Here is a 12170-nt window from a genome sequence, read left to right as displayed (position 1 = left end):
TGGCCAGACGTCCTAGCCCAAACCAAGACTCTCAACAGGTTTCAGTGAGAGACCCAGTCTAAAAAAACAAGATGGGTGGCTCTTGAGAAATGACACTGCAGGTTCTCTTCTGGCTGCCACTTACATACACCCATACAAATGTATATGCACACACACATACACACACAAACACACACACACACATGTATCTACACACATAGACACATACTTACACACACAAGTACCTACACACATATACACATACTTACACACACACACAAGTACCTACACACATATACACATACTTACACACACACACAAGTACCTACACACATATACACATACTTACCTACACACACACACACACAAGTACCTACACACATATACACATACTTACCTACACACACACACACAAGTACCTACACACATATACACATACTTACCTACACACACAAGTACCTACACACATATACACATACTTACACATACACACAAGGACCTACACACATATACACATACTTACACATACACAAAAGTACCTACACACATATACACATACTTACCTACACATACACACACAAGTACCTACACACATATACACATACTTACCTACACACACACAAGTACCTACACACATATACACATACTTACACACACAAGTACCTACACACATATACACATACTTACCTACACACACACACACACACAAGTACCTACACACATATACACATACTTGCCCCCCCCACACACACAAGTACCTACACACATATACACATACTTACCTACACACACACAAGTACCTACGCACACATACACATACTTACCTACACATACACACACAAATACACAAATACAGATACCCACAGAACTGTAGCAGTCCATTCTAGCCCACCAGAGGTACAAACTACTCTTGACCCCGTTCCTCTACAGCCCTGCAGCCACAAGAAGAGGGGCGACAGAAGAATCAAGAGAGCGGAAGGACACGCCAAGGATTTCTAGGTGGATGCTAGAAGGGCTCACAATGGCAGGATTTATAGACCATGGTTCCATTGGTGTAGGTGATTCCCTCATCGCTTGGGATCCTTTGAGCCAAGACCCACCCACACAAGTTCAGTCTCCAATGGACCTGGCAGAAGTTGTCTAGGAGTCATCAGGCATTCTATCCCCGCAGCCGCTGGCTGAAATTTCCCCATGGGTGTGGCCTGAGAAACTCATTTTAATTTGTGGCATTAGAAAATAAGGAGGCTGACTCACAGTCAAATATTGCATGCCACCTCAGAAGAGAATAAAGTTAACCCCATATTATGGAAGTGGAGAAGAAAACTGCCTTCACCCAATGCTGGGGACCCAGTGAGGTTCTCACGAGGAAAGAGATTGCTTCGGTGGATCTCAGTTTCCCTCTCCTCAAGCCTCAGGACATTTAGAATCCAAGACAGTGTCTGATGACAGCACATGCTCAACTCAGAGCAGACAACCACAGAGTCCTGTTCTTGCCTTGCTCAGTTCCCTTGTCTTCTCGTCTAGGTTTATGCAGAGCATTGCTGCCTAAGCCTCAAGACCTCTAGAAAACAGCTAGAGGGTAGATCTTAGACATAACTACAAATCCTGGTCCCTGTGGCATATGGGCACAATACACTGTATAATATCTGCTGGGAGTCCCCCACCAAGGGGCTGGGGGTGTGGCTCAGTGGTAGAGCCCCTGCCTAGAGTCCCCCACAGAGGGACTGGGGGTGTGGCTCAGTGGTAGAGCCCCTGCCTAGAGTCCCCCAGGGAGGGGCTGGGGGCATGGCTCAGTGGTAGAGCACTTGCCTAGAATGTCACAGTAAAAAATGTCTTCGGGTTCTGAGTTCTAATGTGGGGTCCCACCACCCGCAGTCCCTGTTGAACTTCAGTATTCATTCTTATATGAGAATATCAATGTCCACCCCTCAGGATTACGGAGCAAGTGCAAAGGCTTGCATGAGTGAATTGGTCTAGTGTGTAACTGTGCTTCCCAGGTGAGAGCCCTACTCTTACATTAACTTTGGGGAATTAAAACCCAGAGGAGTCACAATCATGCCCAGCACCCTCACTTAGAGGGTTTGCCTGCTATGTCCCCAAATTCCCAGCTCTCACTGCAGTTACTTGGGGGTAAGTATTAAGAATCCCATTTTCTATTTGTATCCAAAAGTTCCCAGGAGCCGCTCCATCTGCCCTGCACATTCTAGGGCCTCCTCTAGGTACTACCCAGGGCCTGTGTAGGCTCTTACAGTTCCAGAAGCATCTCTGAACCCCAGAATACAATTCCCTTAGAGGCAGCAAGGCCCTGGTGTGGGTCATTCACTCTGAGACTGGTGAGACTCTCAGGCGAGGAATAGCAGCTGCCAGGACCCTGAGATATTGTGTTGCTGCAAGAAGCCTTGTCTCAAAGCCAGGGCACCCATGCCTGCTTCCTGACAAAATTGTAGCTGCCTCTGTGGGGGCAGAGCTGTGAGGCATGGCTAATATATCTGTGGCTTCCGATACCTTCTGTCAGAAGCAATGAGGAGCTGCCAGGGCTCCAGGGGTCTAGGAAGCTTCTTGGCCACTGGACCAGCCTGCCAGACACAGGTCTCACCAGGTAGCTTCCCAGGGTCCCTGCTTGGAAGCTGTGAAGGCCAAAAGCATGTCTAGAAGGATGGGGTGTCCCACCAGGAGCCCACTGAAGATGCAGTAAAACCTACTCCAGCCTCCGTCTCCTTCAGTGATCTTTCCCATGACAACACAAAGAGGAGAACGTAATTTTATGTAAGAAAAAAAAACGCATAGACTAAGCCAGACATTGCTTTGGCTCACACCTTTTATCCCAGAACCTGAAAGGCTGAGAGAGGCAAGAGAATGAAAATCTCAAGAGAGAGGCCAGCCTGCATTTCATGGTGAAATCTTTCTCAAAAAGCAGGAGGGAGGGAGGGGAGGAGGGAGGGAGGGAGGGAGGAGGGGTGGAGGGAGGGAGGAGGGGTGGAGGACAAGTGAGCTAACAGAACAGTTCTAACCCATGCTACTGGCATATTATACAAAATGACCTGAGACCCTCAAAGCCTTAGCATCCCTGGGAGCCCAGTAGAGCTCTCAGGGCTGCAGTGGAGGGCTTGGGGTCTCGGCAGTGCTGCAGACTCTGAGCCTCTATGTGGACACAGTGTGAATCTATGTCCCTGAGGATGGTTTCCCTGGCAGGCTGGACTTCTCTTTGGTCCCTAGCAGCTCACACCTTGGTCCTGCAGATCAAAGGCCAGGAGCATCCCCAGTCCCTGGAAGAGGACTACAGCGGGGAGAGGCGGGGGAGGGGAGAGTACTCCTCCCTACTCTGCAGTTTGCCCGAAGCCTCCCAGCCCTGAGAATGGAGAACTCCAGCATGACTGTCACTTACTGAGAAGCTTGTGGACGGAGAAACAGCATTCCTTCCACATAAAGATGTGCTCTATTAAACAGCAGAGAGCCAGGCTTAAAGTCTGCACATACAGGATCTCAGGTGGGGCCTCATGTCTCTCCCAGACATTTCTGGGAATCTCAAAAAAGATGCCCACCACCCTATAGCCCCCTGTCAGTTGAAGTCCTGTCAGGTGCCACTGGGGACCCACCTGTGACTTCATTGTTTTCTTTAGCAGCCCTTTGAAGATAACAGCATCGAGCCCCACCAGAATGGTACGCATGGGTATTGTGAAGATGCAGAAAGTCAGTTCTTCTGGAGAGGCCCACACTGCACCACTCCCCGCCCCCATGTCTTTCCCTTAACCCTAGTGTTTCTGATGAATGTCCAAATATCTTTTAAAGGGCTTCAGAAATGGCTCTGGTTAAAGGCATATATTGTTTTTACCGAAGGCCAAATGTTGGGTCCCGGCACCAAACAGCTCTCAACCACCTCTAACTCTACTTCCACAAACACATGCACAAACACACAGAGAGACATACACATGTGCATGATTAAAAAGCAATCTTTTAATTTGTATGTGTATTGGTGTATCCCATGTATGTCCGTATCCACAGACATGAAGTACCCAAAGAAGTCAGAATCGGGTGTCAGATCCCCTGGGAATTGAGTCACAGAGCATATGAGCTACTTTGTGGGGCTGGAAATGGAAATCAGGTCTCCTGGAAGAGTAGCCGTATCTATTCTGCTGTGAAAGCAAGAAGACCCAAGTCCAAACTTTAAATACCCACATAAAACCGAGCGTGCCAGCAGGCCCATCGGGAGGCAGAGGCGGGTAGCTCCTAGTGACCTGCAGGCCAGCCAGCCAAGGGGAAATGGCAGGTTTTAGATCGCTCCGTCTGTGCATTGGTTATTTTTCTATCGCTGTAACAAAACACCGAGACCAAGGAAGGGTTTATTAAGGCGTCTGGTTCCAGATGGATAGAGTCCAGCACCGTGCTGGCGGGAAGACACGACAGCAGGCAGGCATGGCAGCTGGAACAGGAAGCGAGGGCCACACCTAGAACCACAGGCACAGGGAGAGACACACACACAGAGCGAGACAGGGACTGGAACTCTCAATGCCTCCAACAATGCCGCACCTCCTAAACCTCATCCCCAAACAGCGCCACCAACTGGAGACCAGTTGCTCAAAAACATGAACTTGAGGGGAAATTCGCATTCCAACTACCATAGCTGCGGCAGCACCGGGCTGTGACTCCTCCCCACCGTTTATGGACTCTGTGGGGACTCTGTAGCCCTCTTCCCGGTGGGGTGTAGCATAGGTCTGTCCTGAGCTTACAGAGAAGGAGAATGCCAACAACAACAGGTGACCTCAGGTCACCTCCACCTTGACTAAGGCGTGTGTCCCTGTTTCCAAATCACCCTCCCTCTCTCCCTCTCTCCCTCTCTCCCCGTGGTTCACACTGTCCCTCTGTCTCTTCTCCAGGCCTCTGACTCAGACTATGAGGAAACCCTGCCCAAGCACTCCTTCGTCAACCACTACATGAGCGACCCCACCTACTACAACTCCTGGAAGCGGCGTCCCCCGGCTGCGGCACCGCACAGATACGAGGCGGTGGCAGGGGCCGAAGCCGGCCCGCACCTGCACACGGTCATCACCACACAGAGCGCGGGCGGAGTCTACACACCAGCTGGCCCCGGAGCCCGGGCCCCCCTCACCGGCTTCTCCTCCTTCGTGTGACATCACGCCTCCTTCAGGGTAGACGGGTGCAGAACTTCTGGAGTCTATTTTTGTTAAGACAATCAACTCCGATAACTGAGCTGAATTTTTTTGTTTAAAAATAATAATAATAATAATTCTGATAAGCGATCTTACCTACTGGTGAAAACTAGGATTCACTTAGGAAGGGTTTTTTTTTTAATGGCTTTTTGTAACATCGCTGCAGGAAGCGGGTTTCTTTGTTTTCTTTTCTTTTTAAGAGAAGGTATCTCCCTGGTGCAATAGCTCGGCACCGCCGGCGGGGGCGCTCTCGACACACACCAGCCCTGGGCTCCTTTGGCCTCCAAACCATCCAGGATGGCGAGGGTGGGCGGGCGGGAAGGAGGGTGGCGGGGGACAGATAAATCGCATCCGCGGCCCACTTCTCTCTCTACCTCCTTTTGGAGAACCAGCCAGCCTGGACCACTTTCTCCATCTTAGGACAACTTGAGGTTCCTGTCTGTGCTTCAGAGAACTGTTCTTCCCCTGCCTGGGTTCTGTATGGTTCTCAGCAGGGTCCGGGCGAGGCCACTGCACGAGTGGCATCTAGCCGCGGAGGGCTCAACTCTGCGACCCCACTTTAGGGTGGCTGCAACCCCGGAGGTTTCCTTTCCCCTCCCTCTTCCTTCTTCTCTCAAGCTCACAGTTACAAGAACAGGAAGCCCCTCCCCCAACTGGCTCTGGAGGCCCCCAGGCCGGTCCAAGGCCAGCCAGGTCCTTCTGGTGACCACACGACACAGCACACAGCCCACCCCCGCTGAGCAAGAGAGGAGTGGAGACGCGCGGTTTTTGCAGTTGCTTGTGGCAGTAGCAGATGTGCATTGTTGAACCAGAGTATTTTTTAAACCTTTTTATCTTTTTTTAAACTATGTCACATGAAATGAATGCGTCTTTGCTGTCTCCAGGTGCCTTTTAATTCATTGTTCAGCTTTGTACGTGGGAAAGACGAGAAGCGACTGTGTCTCCAAATAAAACAATCAGCTCTGAGAAACCAACCGGGGCTGCGAGTCACCTAGCGCACCCCGCACGTGGCGCACAGTAGGGACAGCCCTTCCCTTTCTCCTCCTGTGTTTGCTGCTGTCCCGCTTCTGACCCCTGGTGCTGTCCCCTCGACCCCGCCATCCCCGCAGCTTTTTAGCCTTAACGGGTTTTTTGAGAACGTTTTCCCTTTACTTTTCATTGTTTAAATGTTCCAGCTAAGTGCAACATGGCACTCAGGACCCTGTGAACGTCCTGCCACACCCCTAGTCCAGCGCCCCACCCCCATCTGGATGTGACTAGCTGGATCCAGCCACCACGGTGTGCCCCAGAGCAGGCAGCAGGGCTCCACATCACACACCCAGGGCACTCAGAGCCGGTGAGAAGGGTCTGTCCCGCCAGGGGTCTTTGCGCCCTGTGGAAGGGACCCCAGCAGGAGAGTCTGCAGCCCTTTCAGCCTTCCCTGAAGGCTGGGTGTGACATGCATCTTGTCTTGACTCACTGGCTGCCTTGGAAGTTGCTGGTGTGGCCCCAGGACACCAGAGGTTCCTCTTGGGGTTAAAATAAACTAAAGGCCTTTCAGTTTTTCCAAAATCGAGAATTTAAAAAAAAAAATCTCCCTCCTCTTCCTCTTCCTCTTCCTCCTCTTCCTCCTTTCTTCGCCCCTCCCTTTCCTTATCCTTCCCTCCCCCTCCTGTCTCCCCTCCCCCTTCTTATACTCCTCCCTCCTCCCTCTCTCTCTCCTCCTTCTCCTGTCTCCCTTCTCTCCTCCCTCCTTCCTTTTCTGAGCTGAAGAGGAAATATTCTAAACCAAAAATCCTAGATGCTCTGCCCAAAGCCACTTCTGTGTGGGGACTGCCACCCCCGTGGTCCACAGAAGGGACCACGTCAGTGGACTGCACCACCTCCTTCCTGCCCCAAAACAAGTGAAGTGGACAGACGGCCACATGTCTCCAGTGGAACTTCTTGGAAGGTGGCACCCGACGGAAGACAGGGACCGGGCTGACTCTGCATTGCTTTGCTCCCTTAAGCCATAAGGACCTGATTGCTTTAATCAATGGGAATCACTAGGATGGTCTGGTCCGAGGCGATACTCCACTCTGCCTTGCATTTCCTCGCAACGACTCCATTTGCAGCACTGCCTGGATCTCCTTCATGATCAGTCACTTGTTTTCTGTGGAAAGGTCTGTTCAGGATGCCCTGGCCCTGTGATTGCTGATGGACAGCTGTCAGCAGCTGCCATCAAGCCCAACACTTAGACCTCAGACCCCTTGGCAGACAAACGACCCTTTCACGGGGGTTGCATATCAGATATCCTGCATATCACACATTTATACTGCAGTTCGTAACAGTAGCAAAATTACAATAGTTACAGAGTAGCAATGAAAATACTGTTAATGGATGGGGTTCACGACAGCATGAACAACTGTAAAAGGGTCACAGCATTAGGAAGGGTAAGAACCGCTGACTTAGAGGGACCCCGTCCCGTTCAAACGCCCTGTAGCAAAGGCAGAGGTGGAGGGTTTTCAGTTAGATTTCAGTCTCCAGAGCCACAGGGCACTGGCAAGTGTCCTCCCTAACGGTAGGGACAGAATGGTCACACCACACAGCTGAAAAACGGACATTGGGTCCAAGGCTGGGTTCTGATTAAAGATCCAAACAGGCAGGATGTGGACACCCTTCGGTCTTCTCCTGCCGTGCTGGAAAAGTCACCTCCATGGGTGTCTAATGATAAGTGACAGCAGCCTCAGTGGCTCTGTGTAGGATGCTCAGCCCTGGGCAGCCTTCCCTCCGTGTGGGAGCTGCTGAGCCCCGTGGCAGGCTCTACAGAGCACAGACACCCAGAGGGGAAGCCACGGCCACCACGCTGACGTCTCCCCCATCCCCTGCTGCCCTTCCTCAGCATCTTCCCACCCCAGCAGAGCATATGTGGTGGGGGTGGGGCGGGGTCTCCCTTACCTGGGGCCCTGGGAGGAAACAAAGCAATAGCCCGTGAAGATGATGTGTGTTCTGGAACGTTCTTTGGACGTGGTGTTTGAACTTGGTCTTGAGCAGCCTGAGCACGGTGTGTTTGTGCAGAGGTTCTTAGCTTTCATGGCTTCTGGATTCCAGGCTCACAGTATGGCGGCTCTCCTGCTGAGCCCCAGTTAGTAGACTACCAGCAAGGAACTAGTCTGAGAGGCCAGAACTGTGTGGGGTTCCCAGCGGGGAGCTCCAACCACACCTGCTGGCTTAGGGGAGTCCTGAAGGTTTCCCTATAAAACTTCTAAAATGGCACAGAAAACCAGATCCTGTTACAGATAAAAACAAACCCCCAACTCCCTCAACTTGTAGAAAGGCAGAGCGGTGCTATGGGTACAATTTTTAATAAAAATATTTTGTTCCTTAAGTGACTTTTTAAATCTTTCATTTCTCTTTATGTGTACGTGTTCTTGTGTCATTCCAGTGAGCAAACTTGTACAGCTGCACATGTGTGTGGAATTCCAGGGACAACCTCAGCTGACATTCATCCATCCTTCAGGCGCCGCCTGTCATGTTTTTGTGGCAGAGTCTCTCAGTGGCCTTCAGCTCTCTGAGGAGGAGAGGCCATTGGCCAGTGAGCACCCCCAGGAATCTGCCTGTCCATGCCTTCCCAGACCTGGGGTCACAAGTACACACCAGCATGCTCTGCCTTTTACTTGGGGTCTTGGAATTGAACGTAGGCCTTTGAACTAGCAAGGCAAGCATTTTATTGATAGATCCGTGGTCTCGGGGCAGAGGGAGGGGCACAAGTTTGCCACAGCATGTGTGTGGTCCGAGGAAGTCCTTCTCTTTCCACTTTGTGGAAGGTATTGTTCCTTGGTCGCCGTGCACGCCAGGCTAGCTGACTCACTATCCCCTCTCTGAAACCACATTTGGAGTCTCTGAGAGCTAAAGGACCTTATGCAGAGCCGCTGTTGGAGCAGCCAACTTCTCTGGTATCATTGGCTCACTGCACGCTTATTTCAGAATGATTTGAACGCGTCCATGTCTCTGCTTGTATGCCCAGTGCTTGCCAAAAGCTCCTCTCCCTTTAATGGTTGAAGCCAATTAATAGCCAGCATGGTGAAAATTCCAAGCCGTTAATTCTGGGCTCTGTGGTCTTAAAAATGTCCTACTTCTCTTCAGATAAGACAATATTCTGCAGTCATTAAGCAAATCACTACATTATGGGCTTGACTCGGATCCAGACTCCAATATTTTAGTAGAAAGAAAATCATATCTGGGAGCGGGGAAATGGCTCAGTGGGTAAAGTGCTGGGCATACAAAAGTCAAACGCTGACTGTGACCTCCAGACCCCACGTATGAAGCCAGACATGGTGAGATGTGCTTGTAATTCCAACCCCAGGAAGGCAGAGGCAGGGGGATCTGTGGGGTTTACAGGGAGGCGAGCTTAGCTGAGTTGGCAAGTTCCAGGTTCGGTGAGGGGCCTTGTCTCAAAAAATATGAAGAAGAATTGAGGGCAACACTTAGCGCTGACCTCTGGCCTCCTCGGGGTTGCGTGAGTGCCTCCACGGACACGCACACGGGGCTGGGACTCTATACTCAGAGACAGCAAAGCTCCTGCAACCTCCTACAAGGTGCAGCGATGCACCCAGCAGCCTGAGCAGGGCTCTGAGACTTATGCCCTATCCATCAAGGGCAAAGCCACCAATTCCCCTCCCCCAACCCCTGCCCTGCCATCAGAAGAAACAACATGAAGAACAGCGAGGCACCCCTCCCCCTCTCTGTCAGGGTGGCCCGAGCAGATGTTTATGAGGGAGCCTGAAACTCCCTCCCAGTCCGGCTGTGATAAAGAATAGCCAGGTGACAACAGGAATCACACTGGAGGCCGCCACCACCAAGTGTTGACAAAGCATCATGCAGTCCACACGTGAACAATGTAAGAGGGCCGCCGGGGGCAGGGCTTGAATAATGCCGGAATCCAAGTGTTCTCACCCAGGGGCCATTGGAGCTGTATGCCACAGATGTAAACCAACCATCGAAATATCGTCAGTGCGTGGAGATTTGGCTCAGCTCTAGAAGTGCTTGCCTTGAGTCCAAACTTCCGTTTCTGTGGCTTCACCTCCGTGGCTGTGATGGCGTCCCTGGATGGCAGGCACCCTACGGGAGAAGGGGGTTTACTTCAGTTCAGAATTCTGGGTTACAGCCCATCGTGGTGAGGAAGCCGAGGCAGGGCTAGTCGCGCCACATCCTCCACATTGCAGCAGCCAGGAATGGAGAGAAACGTGAGCATGCGCATATATGCGCACGTCCTTGTCAACCTGTGCTCGGCTCAGCGGTTTCTCGGCTCTTCCACAGGCCAGGAACCTTTGAATTTGGCCAGATTTTCCCCTCTGTGGTTGCCTGTTAGGCAAGAGGCGTGAAAAGACAGCAGAATGAATTCAAAGCAAGAGGAGGGAGTGGGGAGGGAAGAACAGACAGTGAAAGCGAGGACCGGGCAACCAAGAATTTAGACCACAGTAATGGTACGAAGCTCAAGTTGGAGGTCTTTCCTGCAGAGGTGCCGCCTGTTCAGCATTTCCCGTCATCCCACCAGCTTTCCTCTAGCTCGAGTTTGATCTGTTTTCCTCCTGGGAGTAGTCATTGCTCAGACAAAGACAATCCTTAAATCCCAGAAAGACCTGCATCTCTTGATACCCTGTATGAAAGCAGGAAAGTCAGTTTGAGCTTCAAAAACTATGATGAACACGAAGAAATCGCCTCCACTGCCAGGCCTGCTGGTGTAAGCTACTTACTTGGAAGACTGAGGCAGGAAGATTGCTAGTACAAGTGAATTCAGGGCCAGACTGGAGAACTTGAGACATTATCTCAAAATAAATAATAAAAGGGGGCTAACGGTATAGCTCAGCGGTAGAGCCCCTGCCTAGAATCCCCCAGGGAGGGGCTGGGGCGTGGCTCAGTGGTACAGCACCTTTCTAGGATATGGGAGTTCCTGATTTCTGTCTCCAGGACTGAAAATAAGAAGTTTCCGGGAATGATTCCATAAACCTGAAGGAGCCAATGGAGAGGAGCAGAGAAAAGCAGGCTCTTCGGGGCCTCTGGGAATTCAGGGGCAAGATGCGTGGAGGTCTTGGTCCTGTGGCTCAGGAGTAAACACTCAGGGCTTTCATGACTGTTCAAATTCTCCCCTTTTTATAAATAGGCTGAAAGGAATCACATTTCTACTAGACTGAGGAGCTGTGAGCAGAGATGGCTTCGATCCTGCCCCGCCCCCGACCCAGGAGCATGCGCAGTCCAGGAGGCTAAGCGCAGAGGCGGATCTCTGCACAAATGCTGCCCAGCGTGGCAGAGAGCTCAGGGCTGGGGGACACCAAGGGACCAGAAATTCAGAGAAGAGCCTTCCGCTGAGAAGACAACACCCCATCAGCTTCACCGACCCAGGAGGGCATTGAAGGTTCTTTGGAGTAGAAAGACAAGAGGAAGCAGTAAGGGGGTGCTGAGGAGATGGCGGGCTCAGTCAGTAACCAAGCGTGAGCAGCTGGGTTCAGAGCCTCAGAAGCCGCGTGATATCAACAAAGCCTGGAGTGGCACATGCCTGTAAGGCGGGATCTGGGGAGGTGGAGACAGGAGGACGGTGGTAAATGGTGTCTGAGGAATGGCACAGAGACTGTCCTCTGACCTCATGTACAAGCATGCACACACACACACACACACACACAAATTAATTTTTTTCACACACACACACAAATCTTAAAGGATGCAAATATGCTCAAAATATATCCTCTGCATGAATGGAATTATCAAAAAATAAAATATTTATAAGGGAGGCATGGGCTGAGCAGGGTTACACGTGCCTTTAACCTGAGTACTTAGAGACAAGTGTGCCTCTGTGAGTTCAAGACCAGCTGGTCTACACAGTGAGGTCCAAGCAAGACTACATCGTGAGAGGATGTGTCAAAAAAATAAAATAAAATTATAGAAAAGAAGGCATGAGCGAGGAGCGGTCATTGGAGCACCCTCCCGGGGTGCTCCACCTCGCTCCGGCTCCATGCTGCTTGGCAGCGAGGTTGAGAATTAAGACACAGCCTGCCTTTCTCCTACTTC

At 51.2% G+C, this 12170-nt stretch overlaps 1 protein-coding gene across 1 annotated transcript in view; it reads left to right on the top strand.

The window, feature by feature from the left end:
• The window catches only part of Sdk1 (sidekick cell adhesion molecule 1), a 1012579-nt gene extending 1007135 nt beyond the window's left edge, over window positions 1-5444 (top strand). Inside the window, exon 45 of the mRNA XM_052168081.1 lies at window positions 4854-5444. Within this exon, the coding sequence (XP_052024041.1) occupies window positions 4854-5108 (255 nt within the window). The 3' untranslated portion in view covers window positions 5109-5444. The remainder of the gene's footprint in view (window positions 1-4853) is intronic.
• Window positions 5445-12170: the final 6726 nt, after the last annotated feature.

The sequence above is a fragment of the Apodemus sylvaticus genome, chromosome 22, assembly GCF_947179515.1.
Source record: "Apodemus sylvaticus chromosome 22, mApoSyl1.1, whole genome shotgun sequence".
NCBI lineage: Eukaryota > Metazoa > Chordata > Mammalia > Rodentia > Muridae > Apodemus > Apodemus sylvaticus.
This window is presented reverse-complemented; position numbering and strand designations above follow the sequence as displayed.